Source organism: Triturus cristatus, chromosome 11 (genome assembly GCF_964204655.1).
Source record: "Triturus cristatus chromosome 11, aTriCri1.1, whole genome shotgun sequence".
Lineage (NCBI taxonomy): Eukaryota > Metazoa > Chordata > Amphibia > Caudata > Salamandridae > Triturus > Triturus cristatus.
In genome coordinates, this window is record NC_140594.1 from 51,663,143 (window position 1) to 51,682,307 (window position 19,165).

At 49.3% G+C, this 19,165-nt stretch overlaps 1 protein-coding gene across 1 annotated transcript in view; it reads right to left on the bottom strand.

The window, feature by feature from the left end:
* Positions 1-19,165, bottom strand: part of HIRA (histone cell cycle regulator) — a 424,028-nt gene that overhangs the window by 67,048 nt on the left and 337,815 nt on the right. The window contains exon 19 of the mRNA XM_085632815.1: positions 19,105-19,157. Coding sequence (XP_085488941.1) covers positions 19,105-19,157 — 53 coding nt within the window. The remainder of the gene's footprint in view (positions 1-19,104; positions 19,158-19,165) is intronic.

Genomic DNA, 19,165 nt, shown 5'->3' on the forward strand with positions numbered 1-19,165 from the left:
CCCCAAAGGCTTACAGAGGTTACTCTCTGTTGGACCTAAAGTCCTAGGGTAGCTTGGCTCAGGTGGAAAGGCCTCGTTCCAGAGTAGTATGTCGTGCTTGCATCACACTCACCTCAGCACTCCAGCTTATCACCACTAAAAACAACACTACACCAAGGTATTATAAAAGTTAGAAAAGCTTTATCTTTCCTTTTATCAGGTTTCTCTTTTCTTTCAAATGAAACCAATCAGTTTTTATCTACACCACATTAGGGTCAAAACATTTCGTTGTGGTTAAATTGGCAGTACTTAAGCACCTTAGCCCTGATGTGAAAACAAGCGCGCCACCTGGTGGTGAAACACAGCACAGCAAATTCAATAACGCTTTAAATAGAGTCATTAAACATAGCGCTGCACATAGCAATTTCATAGCGCCTTAAATAGTCATTAACATAGCGCTGCACATAGCAATTTCATAGCGCCTTAAATAAAGTCATTAACATAGCACTGCACTTGGTAATTTCATAGCGCCTTAAAAGTGGCCCTTCCGCTTAGCGGTGTACTCAGTACCTCATTAGTGCTATCCCAGCAAGTACCTAAGGCATTAACGGGACTCTCCGTCTGAGGCGGGGTCCTCGGGCCCCAACTTCCTTGTCCTGGAGCCCTACAGAGGCAGGAGATGCTGGTGAGGTGGGTCCCAGGTCAGGGGGAAATGTTGTGGCTCACTGGGCCTCCCCAGGGGAGGGGCGAACTCTGGGCCTCTCTACGGCCTTCCGCCCGCCTCCCCCAGGGGTTACCTTTCTCCTCAGCCTTCTCTCGGCCCCTGCGCTGGTTTTCGCCTCTCACGGACCTCCTCTCAGTCAGCGCTCCACTCGGCGCGGTCCGGCGAGGTGGTGGGGGCTCCGCAGGACTCCAGACGGCTCCGGAGTTTCCCTCAGACTTCCAGGGCCCACGCCCGCAGCCGCCGATGCAGCGCGACCTGCAGGGCGCGGCCCAGTCGGCAAATCGCCCGGCGGCGTGGGCGGCATCTCGCAGTCTGCCCCAGTCACGTGATGGGGGGAATCCGCTTCACAGCCTTGCGCTGCCCTCACAGGATGGCTCCAGGCCTGGTGAGGCCTTCGCAGGGTTCCTGTGGGCTTTCCTGGCTTCCGACTGCAGCGATGGGGCCCTGGGCTTCTCCACGGGCCCAGATGACTATGGGGCGATCTTTCCGGCCCTGGGCCGCAGCGGTGAGCTATTCTCTGGGACAGCCCCGACGGGGGTGGCACAAATTAAGGGGTGGCCGGCAGTTCGGGGGTGGCGAAGTGTTCGGCGCCTAGCGCCCCCTGTCTCCTCACAGCGACCCCCAGACTCAGGACAGGTTGGTTGGAATGCGGCAGGCCACACGCCAGTGGCGGAACAAGATAGGGGGGACCCAGGCACAGTCAGGAAAATGGTGGATAAGGTCAGAAATGGTCACTCTCTTCCCCAGTTCTCTTCCGGGGTCCTGACTAGGCGGGGAGCACAAAAAGTTGACGTGATCCCAGGGTCAGAGGCTGAAGGCAGGGCTAGGTCACGAGGTAGGGGGTGGTGTCAACCGAGGGGGGAGAAAAAGCAGGCCCTAAGAACAGTCAGTTCCCCCCCTCTGGCGCTCCTACCTCCCCACTCAGGTGCCTTACTCCTGACTACCTCAGCTCACTCCCCAAAATGGCCGTCGCATCTCACCTCTATATATAGCCTGGGCCCTGACTGGCTAGAGTGGCCCAGAAGGTTCTGGAACTCCTCATGCCAGCCTATGGCCCAGGTTCTAAGGTGACAGTTTAGGCCACCATTTTGTGGAGGAGCTCTCTCCCTCCCTCCATTTTAGGGAAGCGCCTTGCGCCACACCATCAATTAGTGATGATGGGGCACCCAGAGCCTCTAAGTCAACACCCAAAAAACTAGTGGACAGAAAAATTAGAGGGTAAAGGAAGAAAAAATGAGGAGGGGACAGCCAAAGGGATGGCAGGTCTAACACTCTCTATTTGTGGTAGTGTGGACAAGCAGTAACTCATTATCAGAGGGTAGTGTTAAGCATTTATTGTACACACTCAGGCAAGAAATGATGTCACACACTCAAAGACTGAAATCGGACCAACTGTTTGTAGTAAAAATATTTCTTTAGTTGCATTTTATTTTTAGAACCAAGCAGGGCTTGGTAAAGGTAAATAGAATTGTACTTTTCCACATACATTGATCAACAAGCAAGCTGGATGAGAATGACTTTGGTTACAGGTTTGTAAAATATGCAAATACAGTGTATCGAATAGTTTCTTACCTGTCGGTGTAGTTTTGCAGCTTGAAGATCTTTCAGGATTCACTATGCTTTGCATTACTCCGCGATCTGGTGGTTGGGTCCGGATTCGTAGTCTTTCTTTTGTTTTGTTTTTTGTGTAGCCCAGGTGGGCGTCGACGTCCCACCATTTGGTGTACCTCTCGTGACGTCGGCGTGCTTCCTGCGGAAGTCCCACCTTTGGGGTGCCATCTTCGGGTTCTTTTTTCCCTTCCTTTCTCTTTTTTTTTTTTTTTTACCCTAGGCGTTAAGTAACTTCCTTATATATCCTTTCAGTTTTATCTTGTTATTTCAGTCTTTGTCCTTCCACCCTTTTTTCTCCTGCCTCATCTTCCTGGCGGAGGTGGGTGGGTTCGCTAGTGAATCCAGAAAGATCTTCAAGCTGCAAAACTACACCGACAGGTAAGAAACTATTCGTTTTGCAGCGTGAATCTTTCTGGATTCACTATGCTGTGCATAGATTTTGTAGCGGTTTGTTATCTCTGTGGCGGCAGGGTGGAAGATGAGCGTTGGTCATTGAATATATGTTGAAGCACCTTCTGTCCTACTTGTGCTTCCTTGTTCATCTGTATATCCACGCAGTAGTGCTTGGTGAACGTGTGCACCGAAGCCCATGTTGCCGCCAGGCATAATTGTTGAACGGGTGTATTTGCCAGAAAGGCAATTGTTGCTCCCTTCTTCCTTGTGGAGTGGGCCCGTGGCCCCTCGGAGAGTTCTTGCCCCACCTGTTTGTGGCAGAATTGTATTGTTAGTGCAATCCATCGTGCGATGGTGCTTTTTGTCACTGGTCTACCCAGGAAGCTCGTTGCGAAGGACACAAAAAGCTGTTTGGTTTTCTTGTGTTCTTTTGTCCTCTCGATGTAGTGCATCACCGCCCTTCTAGCGTCTAGAGAGTGCAGTGCCCTTTCTGCGCTTGTTGCTGGATTCTGAAAGAAACCTGGTATTTGAATTGTTTGATTTAAATGGAATGCTGACACCACCTTTGGCATGAAGTGTGGGTCCGTTCTCATTACGACTCTGTCCTTGTGTATCTGGATGTAGGGCGCTTGCAGCTCGCTTACTCTGCGCATTGAGGTTATTGCCACCAGAAAGGCGGTCTTCATTGTTAGCATTTGGAGGGAGGCCTTGTGAATGGGCTCAAAGGGCGCCTTCATAAGTTCCGTCAGGACTATGTTGAGGTTCCATGCCGGAGGCGGCATCCTCTTTGGTGGCGCTATTCTTTTTGCCCCTTTCAGGAATCTCTTTACTACCCGTGACGTAAAGAAGCTTCCTCCTGTCTCACCTCGTGTGTAAGCTACGATCGCCGCTAGGTGGACCCTCAGCGACAATGAGCAAAGTTTCGCCTTAGAAGGTGTGTGAGGTATCTAAGCACCGTTGATTCCTTTGTCATTTTATCTTGCAGTTTATTTTTGCTGCACCATATTGTGAACCTTTTCCACTTTCCCCCATAACATTTCCGTGTTGTTGGTCTCCTTGTCACCCGCAGCACTCGCATAGTGCTTGGAGGTAGTTTAAGGTGTGCCTACTCTATGTCTTCAGGAGCCAAGCTGCCAGTCCGAGGCTCTCTGGCTCTGGGTGTAGAACCTCTCCGTTCTGCATGGAGAGCAAGTCCTTTCTTTTTGCGAATTTGTGTGGAGGTCCCTGTGCCATTTCCACTATTTGTGAGTACCATGTCTGTCTTGCCCACTGTGGTGCCACCAGGATCATTGTCATGTTGCTGGTCTTGCACTTGTTGAGTACCCTGTGTATCAGTGGTATTGGTGGAAAAGCGTATGCAAATGTCCTTGACCAACTTATCCATAGGGCATTCCCCTGGGATTGTTTTCCTGGTTGTCTGGATGCAATGTTTTGGCATTTTGCATTCAGCCGTGTTGCAAACAGGTCTATTGTCGGTGTACCTCACCTTTTGAATAGCCTTTGCGTTTCCTGTCCATTGAGCTCCCACTCGGCTTTCACATTGTCTTTCCCTGGTAGGTGTATCGCCAGCAGGTCTATTTTGAGTGGGGAGGCCCATCTCCAAATCTCTTGTGCCAGAGTTGAAAGGGGGAACGATTGTGTTCCTCCCTGCTTGTTGATGTAGAACACTGTGGTAGTATTGTCCGTCTGTATCAACACTTTTTGGTTGTATAGCTGCCTCTGGAAGGCCTTCAGGGCTAGCAGTACGGTCTTCAATTCCAGGTAGTTGATGTGTCTGACCGCATCTGCTGGAGTCCACAGACCCCTCACTCTGAGCTTGTTCATGTGCGCTCCCCATCCTATCTGGGATGCGTCTGTGGTAATGGTCACAGTTGGGCTTGGTGGTGTCAAGGGCTTTCCTATAGTTATGTTCTCCCTGTTCCACCATACTATCTCCTCTTGCACTGCGTGCGTAACAACCACTAGATCCTCCCAACTTCCGTTCGCTTGTGACCATTGTTGATGCAGCCATTCCTGGAACGGTCTCATGTGAAGCCGTACATTGGGGACTAGGTGAATGCATGACGCCATCATGCCCATGATCTTGCTCGCTGTTCTCACTGTCAGAGCTCGCCCCTTCTGGTAGAGACGCGTCTCCTTCAGCAGGGCTATCGATCTCCTGTCGCTGGCCATGACTTTTTTGTCTAAGGTGTTGATCTGCGCTCCCAGGAAGATCTTCACCTGTTCTGGTTTCATTGATGACTTCCCTCAGTGTATCGAGAACCCCAGGCTTGTTAGTGTTCTTGTCACCTGCTCTGCGTGCTCCTCGCACTTGTCGCGAGTACTTGCTTTGATTAGCCAGTCGTCTAGGTAAGGATACACATGAATCCCTTCCCTCCTTAGGTACGCTGCTACTGCTGCAAGGCATTTTGTGAAAACCCTCGGTGCGGACTTTAGACCGAATGCCAGGGTTGTGAATTGGTAATGATCCTGGTTGATGTTGAACCTTAACAGGTTTTTGTGGCGCCTGTTCATCGGGATGTGCAGGTAGGCATCTTTGAGATCCACGGTGGACATGAAATCTCCGTCTTGTATTTGAGGTAGCACTTCTTGTAGAGATGTCATTTTGAATTTTTGCGTCTTTATGAATTTGTTTAGGAATCGTAGATCCAGGATGGGTCATAGTGTTTCGTCCACCTTTGGGACCAGGAAGTAGTTTGAGTACACTCCCTTGTTCCTTTCTCTGCATGGCACTGGTTCTATGGCCTCCTTCTGGAGTAGTTGTTGCGCCTCTTCCCTGAGTTGAGCAAGCTCTTGACCAGAGCGTTGTCTTCTCTTTGGTTTCCTGTTTGGAGGCCTTTTCTCCAACTCTATGCAGTATCCGTGCTGTATGAAGTTGAGTATCCATTTGTCTGAGGTTATTTTTTGCCATTGTTGAAGAAAAGCCCCAGGCTTCCGCCTACCGGTGTTGTATGCTCGTAGGCGCTTGTTTTGTGTAACCCCCTCACTGTGCTTATTTTGCGCTTCACCCCTTGGGGTATGCTGGGGGTGAGCGTCTCCTTGCGTGCAAAGTCACTAAGATGAGGGTTGGTCTCCCCCTCTTCTTCTTTGGCCACGTCCGTTTCCCCTCCCACGAAAGGACTGGCCTCGAGGCTGGTACTGCCAGTTCTGCTTCTGCTGTCCTTGTTGGCTGTGACGGTCACCCTGCTGTCCTTGCTGGAATGCTTGGTGTGACGTTCCCTGCTGGTTACCTCCCCTTCCGTAGGGTCTCCGAGCTGGGGTGCCTCTTCTCATCCCTCTGAATTGCAGGGCCCCCATGGACCTTGCCGTCTCATTTTCCTTTTTCAGTTGGGAGAGCTTCTCGTCCACCGGTGCCCCGAACAGCGTTTCACCGTTGAAAGGGGTGTTCAGTATGTTGTTCTGGACCTCTTGTTTGAATCCAGAAATTCTGAGCAAGGCCTGCCTCCTTTCAGTGATCTCTATGGCCATTAGTCTGCTCGAAGTCTCAGCCCCGTCCAATGCAGTCTTAATGCATGAGTTGGCGATATTCTTCCCCTCCTCCACTTGTCCTTTGTCGGTACTCTTCTGGGAGATGCTTGATTAGTTCCCCCATCTCATCCCAATGCTGGTACTGGTGCCTGTTCAGTAGCGCATTAGAGTTTGCCATGCGCCAGTGCATTGCGGCGTTTCTTTCTACCTTCCTTCCAGTGAGGTCCATCCTTCTGCTCTCCTTATCAGGAGGTGGTCCCGAGGTCGCCGGCACATTGGCTCTTCTCCTGGCCATGGAAGCAATGATGGAGTCGGCAGTGACCGATCCCTTGATGTAAGGAGGATCCTGCGAGGAGTGCTTGTACTTCTTTTCCGTTCTGGGCGTGATGGACCGGCATGTTGCTGGGTCCTTAAACGCCTCCTTCCCTTGGTTCATCACGCTTTCGAGCATGGGGAGGAACTGGCTCCTCGTCTGGATGGGGAGCAGAGTCTCGAATAGGAAATCTGCTTTCGGCTTCTCCTCGTCCAATTTCACCCCAAAAGCTGCTGCAGCGCTCTTGACGACCATGTTGTATGCCCCGATGTCGTCTGGCGGCGAAGGCCTCGAAGGATAAGTCTCCACGGGCTCTTCGGGGTCGATGTCCTGCCATTCCAGCTCCTGAGTCGTCGACGGCGCCGAGCCGTAGATCGACTGCTGATCCTCTTCTTCATCTCCTCCCTCATAGTAGGGGCCTTCTCTCTCCTCTTCCGGATCCTTCGAAAGCTCTTCGGCGTCAAATTCTTCCTGTTCCTCGATCTCGACGACCTCCGTCGACGGGACCGTTGGGATCTTGAATTTCTTAATTTTTTCGTCGAACTCCTTCTTCCTCTGAAGGATGCTCTCCATCTCCGCCTCGAGCCTTCTCTTTTTCTTCTCCATATCGGAGACGTGTTCTGTGTCGACCGCAGGTCTCTTCCACGGAGCTTGCGTCGACGCGGCCTTGTCTTTCGGCGCCAAGCGCCCCACCTAGTGGGCCTGCTTCGACGAACTCTAGTCTTTCGCCGGCCTTCGGCACCTGGGAGTCCTTCTCGAAGGATCCGCTGGGCCTTCTTTCCTTGGATCCACTCGCAGTCACATTTTTCGGCGCCGGTGTTCCTTTTGAGGACTTTGACTCTGTTTTTCGAGAGTCACTTTCAGATTTTCGGGGCCCTTTCGGGGGTTTCGTACTCGACGTGTCTCTTACCTCGTCAGGCGTTTTCTTATCGGTCTCTGCGACCGTGAAGACATCAGGTCCTTCGGCGATGTTGTCCTCATCGTCGGTGGAGAGGCCCAGATCGTACAGCGACGGGGCCTTACCCGTGCCTTCCATGTTGAAGTTGGCTCTCCTCTGTCTTTCTCTCACCCGGAGTGTCTTCGGCGTGAATGCGGAACAGGCGTCGCAGTCCTTGCTCTCGTGGTCGATCGGCAGGCAAAGGTTGCAGACCGGATGCTGGTCCTTCTGCGCGTACTTGTGGTGGCAGTTAGGGCAGAATTTAAATGGTGTCTTGTCCATTGCGCTCAGAGTCCCTGAATGCGCCTTTTCCTATGGGCGTCGAAGAATTTCGAGGATCTCCTCCTTCTTCACCGTCCCGGCTGTAATTCCTTCCTCTCTGTAGTCTTCTGTAAATTCTCCTTCGATGAAACTCGCGTATTTTCCTTCTTCCTTCGTTTAAAACTCTGGAGCTTCTCGATGACGATCCAGACCAAACGGCGGAAAAAAGAATGTGAAGATGGCGTCCCAAAGGTGGGACTTCCGCAGGAAGCACGCCGACGTCACGAGAGGTACACACAAAAAAAAAACCACAAAAGAAAGACTACGAATCCGGACCCAACCACCAGATCGCGGAATAATGCACAGCATAGTGAATCCAGAAAGATTCACGCTGCAAAATTACTTTTGATTACTTTTCAGACTACTTTTTTTTACTCAGTGTGAAATGACTAGATATCACACTGGGACAATTCCTAGATAAAACAGTTTTAATAAAACCACAGTTTCTTATGTTTCCATACAAACAGAAGTTTTTCAGAGAAAAACCGTCAATGCGATCCTATCGAGAAAAATTAGGTTATCTGTTTGCAGGTAAGTAAACGGTCTTTAGGGTTTAGTTTCTGGGGTTAGAAAAACGGTTCTCCCAGGGTCAAGGATGCACTCAACACGCACCCTCAGCGGTACTAGGGCTGTCAGGTACAGAGTCCTTAGGCCCAGTGTTAGCCTAAAGGGCTAGTGGAGCCGTCAGTTGGCGGCTGCTCTCGGGAAGGCTACACTGTTGAGGGAGCAAAGTTTCTAGGGTTGAGCTCAACCGAGTTAGCGCCCAAGGTGCACCCACAGCGGCACAGGGGCGGCCAGGTGCAGAGTGCTGATTTGGCATTGGGTGCCCTGTTGTTTTCATTGGGAGTTGCAGGTTTTGGATTTTGCCTGCAGGCTTGGTCCACGAAGTCTTCCGGGAACAGCTGGGCAGGTAAGTTGGAGGGCTCGGGGACAAAGGTGCACCTCGGGTCCTCTTCTCCAGGGTGCAGGGTGGCTGGATGCAGGGGTGCCTTTTGAGGTCGGATTTCACCTTCCCGGGCCACTCGCGGTTGGGAGGGTCTCCGTGCAGAGGTTGCTGGCGACATCGGGGAGTCCTGGAGGGGTCAACCCACTGTGGAGTCGGCCTCTGGAGCACTGGAGAACCTTACTGGGACTGGTGGGCCACTTGGACTCTAACTGTAGACGACTGGTGCAGTGGTGGCTCCAGGCTTCAGTTTTCCTTGTCTTCCGCAGGCTCCGAGTCTTTCTTTGGAGATTCTTTTGAACAGAGCTGCTGTTCACAGGAGATCTGGTCTTTCTTGAAGAACGTCAGTCCTCCCAGGGGTTCTGGAGGACGCTGGCTGCAGAACAAGGAGACTTTGGCGCAGGATCTCTGGAAACTGCAGATGGACCGGTAGGGATGAGACCTAGTTGGTTCTTCTCTGCAGTCTCCTCAGCTGTGCATATTCTTTCGTCCTTCTTCTTTGTAGGTTCCGGGAATCTGCCTTCTGGGTTCAAGGCTGCCCCCTAAATACTGTATTTAGGTGGCATTTTAGGGGTCTTGGGTTAGTAGCCAATGGGTTACTGGCCTTAGGGTGACTACACCCTTGGTGTGCTCAACCCATGTGAGGGGAGTGGGCACAATTCCTAAACCTGATTGGAGAGTGCCTGCCATCTGCAAGATGGCGTGCACTGAAGAGTATGATTCACCTCGCCTCCCACACCTGAGGGCTGGGTTTGGCAGAGGTGGCCACACTTTCCAAATAACAGCTCCAAGCCATCAAGGGATGTCACCTGTAAGGTTCCGTTTCGATGCCTGCAGACTCTTCACAACGACACTCCTCCACTGCGAAAGGACCAGCAAGCAGATTTCCGACGTCAAAAGGCACCCCTGCAGTCTCCAACCCTGCGTCCTGGTGACACGATCTCAAAGTGTCCTGACGATGATACACATCTCTACTTACCTGCCCAGCTGTTGGTTCCTCCCAGATGACTTCCTGGACCGACGCTGCAGCCGGAATTCAAAACCGGCAACCTCTTTAGGATTACAGTGGGCTCCCGATACCGCCTAAGCACCCTGCACCCGGCCGCCCCTGTGCCGCTGGTAGTGTAGTCTTGGTGATAACTTGGGACCCCCCTTTGCCCTTACCTTAACCCCAGGAGCTTGCCTCCCAAGACAGAGTGGCCTGCTCGTGAGCAGACCCCAACCGAGGTGCCCCCAGCCCTGTTACCTAACTGTGACGCCCAGGACTCGGCACATAGCTGGTGGTTCAGCTTGAGTGCCAAACTGAACCTTGGTTCTACCCCCTAAAACTCTATTCCTAAAACCGTTTACTTACCTGTAAACGTAACACTTTGCTTTTCTCCATAGGACTGTATGGTGGGTTTTTTTCTGGAAATTCTTCGCAGTGTTGAACTGTCTTGTAGTGCAACAAAGGTAGCTTAGTGATTTTAAAAGGGTTAACCTCTTTGCTGATGTCCTGTGTTGTTCAAACTGTGTTAGGAGTCTGTTTCATGCTAAACTACAAAAATAATCACAAAGTGACCCAAAAGTAGTCTAAATGTAATTTCAAGTGTTTTTAACAGCTTACAAATCGTTTTCTCAACTGCAAAACTAATCTGAATGTTCCTACAAAGCCAGTGTTCACTGTGATTTGAAAAGTAACATTGTATGAAGATTTTAACTTACCTGCTACTAAGAACAACTCGGTTCTAGAAATATATTCTTATACAAACAATTGATCCTTCTGTGAGTGTGGGCCATCATTTCTTGTCTGAGTGTGTACAAGAAATGCTTAACACTACCCTCTCATAAGCCTGACTACTAACCCACGCTACCACAAAAGAGACTAAGGGATTATCTACTTTAGCCTCTGCTATACATTTGGGGATCCACTGGCATCTGCACCCTATATCTTACTTTGGTATATACACAGAGCCAGCTTCCTACAAATACACAGACAGGACCAAGATATTTGAGGAACCTGAAGACTGAATATTGTTCTTAGAAAGACTCAGAACAGGAGCTGGAAACAAAATCATCCCGATGTCCAGACCATGACCAACTTACAAAGAACAATCAACCAGACCGTGATAGGAGACCACCTAAATGGCAATCTAACTCAATTAAGTAATAAACAACTGAAGATACATGTAAAGAAACAGCTACATACGCAGAAAGTTCAACTACTTACCCAAACTAATCTAAATAAGCATTGGCAATGCCAATAGGTCTGGCTTTAGAGACATGTTGTATGGCAATGTAAAGCATTACAAGTAAATAGTATAGAAATTAATAAGCACTTGTGTGGAAGCAAAGAACTGTAGAATAATATATGTGTAGGTTAAAAGGTCAGGTGATAGATATACTGTCAAGACAGACCTAAAAATCTATGTAGGTTGATGACTACCTTCCTCCTACCTGTGCTGCTGTCAGAGAAAGACAAACACCATTACACTGCCATATGTGTGCTCCTGAAAGTTTCAGCTCAGCCAACTGGATAAATAAATAAGATGATTGAAGCTGTGAGGAGCAAGCACTTCTGAGGAAGCACACAACTTCTGCCCAATCAAAACATGTACTCCTGACTACCAACATGTGGGCCGAGCTAAGGCTCCTCTAAAGTGATGTTCACATAATTGTTTGGCAACAGCTGCACTGCCAAGCCAGACAATAAAAATAAAGAGATTCAGCGCCCTCCTGGGACAGTGACACAACCCTTCAATGCTTTTCACATCATTAGTTTGATGGCTCTGTTGGCTACATTCTGTAGTCTGTATATCTAAAATAAACGTGTCATATTCCAGTAATAGAACACAAACCTACATTCACCGAGGCCCATCTCTTGAACGAACAAGCTCCCATATTAGGTGAAGGGAAAAGTAGAACACAACTGAGAATGTAAACCTAAGCAACTAATTTGCTAAAGACATACATTTCTGCGATGCTTAATATACACCCTGAGATGACAGAAAAGCTGACTGATGACCATAAAAAACTGTGTATAAGGGAATGTAAAAGAAACCAAAAGTAATTGACAAATGATCCTCTCACATCTCAGCATGCTGGAGGCACGCTGTTTACTCAGGAAACTTACCAGGATAAACTGGAATCTTCTAAACTAATACAAAAATGAGTGGAAAGGGTAGTTACTTTTGAAAGCAGATGTTTTAAAAAGTGTGAGAAAGTGCCATCTTTCTTGCATGGTATGCCCCCACTTTTTGCTGAATTTCTGAATGTACTTTGACTGAGTGTGCCCTGGACTCCTGCTAATCAGGTACCCAGGGCCTATGTTCCTTCCCTAAAACAAACAAAACCTAAATTGGCAAACCCTGGCCACATGTCAGCCCCTGGTAAATGGTACCCTAGGTACCCAGGGCCTTGTGACCAGGGAAGGCCTCTAAGGGCTGCAGCACTCCTTGTGCCACTCTTAGAGGCCCTGTAAATTACACACACACACTGCCCTTGCAGTCTGAGTGTTTGGGTGCAAGACAAAAACAAAGTCGACATGACACACATCCCTGTGTGCCATGCCCATCACCTACACTGCCATGGCATACATCAGCCACCCCTCTAGCTGGGTGCCTTATGCCAATGGTGTGGGCACAGGAGCAGGAGCCCTGTGCCCCTACAGTACCCAGGTCCATTCCTGAGCACTGTAAGTGCAGTGCTGCCATTTAAGAGTACATGGTGCTGGGAGCTCGTCAAACACGAGCTCCACAGCATCATAATGGCAACACTGAAGACTGAGAAGTTTGGTATCAAACTTCTCAGCACATTAAACCCACACTGATGCCAGTGTGGGATTTAATGTACCAAGCACCCCAGAGGGCATCTTAGAGATGCCCCCTCAAACCTAACCTACGATCCACGTCTGCTCTAAGGCTGCCTAGGCTGCCACACAGCAGACATGTTGCTGGACCCCTGGGTAGGAGAGCCCCTGCTCTCCTGGGCCTGCAACAATGCACATCCTGGGCGAGGTGCTAAATCTCCTCCCCCAGGATGGGCAGGGGGAAGCTTCAAAGGCATGCCGCCTCTGTGAGCTTCCCCAGGCCACTGCAACCCCCCACTCTGGCGGGAAGCTTTGGCCGGAAACCCCAAATAAGGACAGGGGATGTGCCAGCCTGCCCACCCCACCCCTCAGGTGGGGGAGGCGAGGTGAAGCACATCTCCGGGCTCGCGCCATCTTGAAGATGGGGAGCCCTCCCTATCAGGACTAGGCTACTGCCCCCCTCCCACAGGAGAGAGGCAGGATAGGGGGTGTACCCACCCCAGGACAGGGACCCATTGGTCTCTGCCCTTCACCTACCTGTAATGCCCCTAAATCTAGTATTTAGGGGCACCCTGAACCTTCCTTCCCCAGATTCCAGATTCAAAACTACAAAGAAGAGCAAGAAGAAAGAAGACCTGCCCTGCAGCTGCTAAAAAGAGGAAGACACCAACTGCTTTGGCCCCAGCCCTACCGGCCTGTCGACCCTCGAACCTGCTCCTGCCCCAACCCGGCATCTCTTGTGGCCAGCAACCTCACCAACCCCGGAGGACCTGGCTACCTTTTGGCTCTAAGCCCCTGGGACTCCCATGAGTAGAGGCTCTATCAAAACCTATCTCTAACCCCTGGCAGCAGCCCAGAACCGCGAACCCAGCACACTCTGCACCAGCCAAGCCTGGCCAGTGCCGGAGTGGACAAAGACCACGAGGACGACCCCACGGCGACTGCGACCCCGAGTCCGGCACCCAAGGACCTCCCTCGACATTCCTGAAGAAGCCTGCAGCCTCAGAACCAGGTGCCCCCCCTACCGCGATCAACAGAGGGTAAGATTTCCCGACACCAAAAGGCACCCCTGCACGCGGCGCCCCGCGGCCCCCTGTGCCCAATCCCAGGGTACCCACCTAACCTCCGACTACCCAACTTACCTCTCGAAGTGGTGGTGGCACCTGAAGAGTCCTCGTACCCGAGCTTGCAGTCTTTTTCTAAACCGGATATTTCCCATTGAAATCAATGGAGCGCCCGACGGCTCAAAAGCACCCTGCACCCAGCCGCCCGAGTGGCCCTGGCAGTGAAAACTCTACACCTACCTACTTCCCCACTTGCCCTGAGTAAGTGACCAGGAGCCCAGCTCCCACAGCTGTGTGGCTTGCTAGTCAGCAGCCACCAACCAAGGCCCCCCTATCCCTCATAGGATAACATTGGGCCTATCTCTCTCTGCACCCGGCCGCCCTAGAGTCGCTGAGGGTGAACCAACTGTACCTACCTGACCCTGGGGGAACCCTGAGTCTATGCCCAGAACCTCAACTCTGCCAGTCGAGTACTTACCTTTAAACCGCTAACTCTATTTTGTTCATAGGGTAACATTGACTGGCTTTCTCTTGAAATTTCTTCTAAGTGTGGACTTTTCAAATCTTAAAATATTCACCAAAAATCAGCCAAGTAACGAAAACGAAATTACTCACCTGCTCTTAGGTGAGCTCCCAGTGCTGGATCTTGGTGCCCAGTACTGACTCTGAAAGATACTTACAACTGTACTTACCAATAACCCAATTTTCTTCCATAGGAAACCATTGACCGTTTTTCTGTGAAATTTCTTCTAAGTATCAATTTCTGCAATCTTTAAATATTCTTTAAAAATCGTATAATATCTAAAAACGTAATTACTTACCTGTTTTGGATAAAGGTCCCAGTACTGAGTCTAGGTACCCAGTACTGGATTACAAAAGTAACGAGAACCTACTGTACCTGCAACTTGAATTTTCTTCCATAGGGAATCATTGACTGTTTTCTCTGAAATATTTTCTGTCAACTTTTGAAATAGCTAAATATTGTTTAAAAATCATCACAGTAATTAAGTCGACTTTTATCACTTGATTCCAAGTACTGACCCAGGACTGAATCCAGGATCCAGTCCTGGAATTCCAAAAGTAATCCTAAAAGTAATCTGTTGCAAATAACTTAAAATTTCCATTGAGCTCAATACATTGTTGTGTTTAAAATAGTGTTGCCTATTACAACCACTTGTAACTGTTTACAAAAGTCAATTGCATATTGCAAAAGTATTTATATAAAGCATCTCATTCTGAGAAAGTATATTTTAATGCCAAGTGTTGGTTCTAAAATAAAACAAGCATATATTTTTTTATATATAAACCATTGGCCTAGAGTTCATTTATTGAGTGGGTGAGACGATTTGCTGACTGAGTGTGTACAACAAATGCTTTACACTGTCCTCTGATACTGCCTTACTGCTCGACCAAGCTACCACTTTAGAGAGTAAGGTTATATCTAACTTTAACCTCTGTCAAACCCTTGGGGATTGTGGACTCTGTACACCCTGTACCTATTAGGGAACAGTATATACAGAGCCACTTTCTCACAAAAAGTCACTCTACTACATCGCAAGAAAATCAAAGCTTCTGAAATTTCATCCCCAGCAGACATTAAATGGCCAGTAGGCTCAACGTTTGCCCTTATTAAGATCTATGCACTCCACTCAGACAACCATGGGTTCTGGGTTCAAATATGGAAGCTAATCAGAAAAAGGAAAGTATCATCTGATGCACACCTAATCTTAGCTGGTGACTGTACAATGCTGGTGGGTAGGAAATCCTCTACAAGATACATTCTAAACACATTCCAAAACACTTTCTAGGTGCTAAGTGAAAGGATTATGTACATGAAGAATGGAGGCTCGCACACCCTAACCAGCAAAAATGCTGGTTCTACTGAAAGTCTCAGAAATTTCACATCAGAATAGACTACCTGTTGGTGAGCAAGAACCTACTTAACTTCACAATATGCAGAAATCGTCCCAATCCAACTTTTAGATCACACAAAGATTTCGATTTCTATTGATATGCCCACCCACTAGAACAGAAACCCATGTAGGAGATGGACATTTATATTACTTGAAGACAAACAGATCCACCAAAAATTCAAGGCTTCTCAAAAGAATTCTTAAAAATCAACAAGTACCCTATTTCAGCTAAAGCCAGCATTCAAAGTGTAAACTTGCAGGGAGAGATTATTTACCTAGTAAGGAACAAAAGACAAACAGAAACTTGTGCACTTTAAAAGCAATCGAATGATAAAAAAAATCCATACATTAAAAATAATGCTGATCATCTCATGAAGCACGGATTGTTTCCTTCTCTCAGTCAAAGTTTAGTATTTTAGGGCAGGCAATGGAGGAGGCCAAATAACAAACAATAATAAGAATGGAAAATAATTGCCTCCATTAGCTACACAGAGGGTCTTGTTGAAAACAAGGAAACCGATATGAACAATACTTTACGCCATTTCTATAAAAAGCTATGTACTAGCAAAAGCAGTCCCAGCCAGGACCAAAGCAGACATTATCTCAAGGAGGTTAAGTTACAAACACTTAATATTCTTCAAAGGGGGGAGGAGCCAAGATGGCGACCGGAGCAGACGCTTGAGCGCCCGGCTCCGTCGGCCCTTGGCCTCGGACTATCATCCTGATTCCTATCCTCGCCGATTCTCGGGGTGAAACGTGTGCGACGACGCGCTGTCCACGCCGCCGCTTCCCCGAAGTCCCAGCCCGCCCGGATGCCGGAGTTCTTGGTGCTTTTGTCCTCCGCCCTGGACCCCTGCTCCATTGTGGCCTTTGCCGGCCCCCTGGAAGCTCCGCAGTCATCGGACCCGCTAGCGCAAGCCCGAGCCCCGCGGTCCCGACCTCACCTCACACCACGGACTGTCGCCAGATGAGCCTGGGGAGGGACGGCCAGACACCTCCTGCACCCTGCGTCTGAAGGGCTGGGGCTGTAGGGTGAGCCCCGGTGCGGCGGGTCTCTTGCCCCGATCTGTGGACCGCGCTGTGGGAGGCTGCCGACCCCCTTCTTCTATTGCCTAGTCGGCTGCAAAGAGAACCCGAGGGAAGGGAGGCGACTGTTGGCTTTCTCTGTTGCGGCGCAGACCTGAGGGGAACTGACTTCTTGCTACGACCCCCCCCCCCTGGCCATTGTACCGTCCGGCGGTAAAACATGGCGTTGTTTGCCTGCTCGCGGCTGGGGGGTGATACTCCGGTCTTGCCCGCTGCCCGCTTCGCCCTCCCTCCACCAGACACCAGCTCCACAGTGCCGTCCCGGATTGCTGCCGATGTGGGGTTGCAGCTTCCGCTGACCTGCGGCTCCGTTCTGGCTGTCCTGCGGGACTTTCGTCTACAAATGTGTGCTCGCTTGCAGGCACTGAGTGAGCAGTTTGACTCCATGCTGTCGGCTGCGGGTCGTGAGCGCTCCGTTTGTCATCAACACGGCGTGGGTCTGCCAGTGCTTTTGTCCTCTTGCGGGGACGCAACGGCTGTGTGTGATCGTGCTACAATGGTGTCTGCATCTGGCTTTCCCGGCACCCAGGATCAATTGCTCTCCAGCTCAACAGCGGATACTTTGTTTCCCCGTTCATTGCTGCCTGCTTCATTGTTGCCTGCCTCACCGCGCCTGCAAGAGTATCCCGCTGAGCAACACCTAACCTCCTCTAGGAATCGTTCACGGTGGCCTACTGCTTCTTTTCTGTGGAACTCCTGTACTCTACATGCCATGTCTGGACTTTATGTGGTGCACAAAGGGACCTCTACAGATGGTCGGCGGCCATTTTGTGATTCTACTTCACCATCTTCCCCCAAGCGGCCATATTGTCTTTGTCTGCACGGGATGCGGGGCCTTCATGTAGGGGCTGGCTTAATCTCAAGCCCGCGATCGGGCCAGGGCTAGACTGATTTATATCGCCATGGTTTCACGGATGGGCTGGACTGGGACTGGAACTGTATGTATATGTTGTGCGCACTCGTCGCGATCTGTCTTCCGTCATTTAAATTGTTGTGACAACTCATTTTCACACGACCGCTTTTGGTATAGTGGGTTCTCAGTGTGTGGAGGCCATAGAGGGCCGATGGTTCAGGGCGCTCCGATGATACGTAGGCTCCTCCTCACTTTCTTCTTTTTGGGAGTTTAGATTGGAATAGTCCTATTCTTTTCTCACCCCCTTTATCATAGGTGTACTGTTTTCTTATCTTTCTTTACTCTATTCTTACTCTCTCTCTTGTCTATATTTCGGGTTTATTGGGCGACAGGCACTATGCCGGGGGGGGGGGCAGGCCGTAGCCTCCGCATTGGTGTAGGGTGGGGGGGTAATTTACTGTTTCTAATTAGTTCTATGGGCCTTTTTTCTTTTTATGTTTCTGTACTATACTTGTTTCGATTCTGGGTCCGGGTGTGGGGTTGACTGAGTGGGGGCGGCACTGGAGGGGTGCGTAATTGCTCATGTGACTATCCTGTTATATAACTGCATTGCCTCACTGCCTGAGATTTTACTTCCATTGCTGTTTTAATGATGCTGCTGCTCTCTCGTGTGGTGAAGATATCGTGCGGACTCGAATCTCCTTGGTTCTTACTCTTCACTGACTTTTTTCCTGATAAAATTATTTTGAAAAACTTTAAAATTAACCTTCACTTCTCCTCCCCCCGGTGTCGAGGATCTCTCCAGTGTATAATTCATAAATCGTTGCTAATCTTGACCGTTGAAGCACAGGGGCCGTAATGTTTGTATCAGTGCTTAACTGTATCGTGGCCGGCCTGAAGGTTGTAGGCCCGTATTTGTTCTTTTAATATGCACGAATAAAGGTTTAAAAAAAAAAAAAAAAAAAAATATATATATATTCTTCAAAGGGGACATCACGGCAAAGAAACCATCAAGGCCATAACACTCTGAAATAAAAAAAGCTACAGCACTGATGGATACACCCTTCAATTCCACCAACATTTGTTACCAGATTTACTTCAAAGATTAACAACTCCATTCAACTTCTTTGGCAATTATCAGTCACCCAAGACTCCTCCGCAGAGTCTAACGTAACTTTGATACCGAAAGAAGGCAAAGTTCACCAAAAATGATACACACTGTAAAAAGATTTGCGAAGACACCAGCTTCCTGACTGGAACAAATGATGCCACAATCAAAGCAGACCCAGACAGGTTTTGGTGATGGTGTTGTGATTGTGTGGAACTGCCGTTAACGCCCAAAAAAGGAAGTTGCCTGGGTTGAATGGAAATACCTGTATGAATCCTTGAAACATTATGGCCTTCCACAGAAAGTAATCAAAACAATCAAATGACTGTGCCCTGACCCAGAGCTAATATCATTACCAATGGATGCTTTCTTGTAATATTGCGCTCTACAGAAGTACAAGACTAGGATGCCCACTCAATCCAATTGTGTTCATCCTTGCACTCAAGCTCATTCTGGAGAAGTTTGGTCTCTTCACTACCTCTCACCATAACCTCACTCCTCCAACCCCACAGGATTTTGATGTTTGATTTTCTGACATTGTATGCAGTAAAACTACAAAGATTTACAAACACTGCTTTCAACCCCGTTGACATGGAGTACTCACCACACAGAGAGAGCAGCAGCTGCAGTCAGAGCCATGACATAGGAGCCTGTACAGTGCAAGG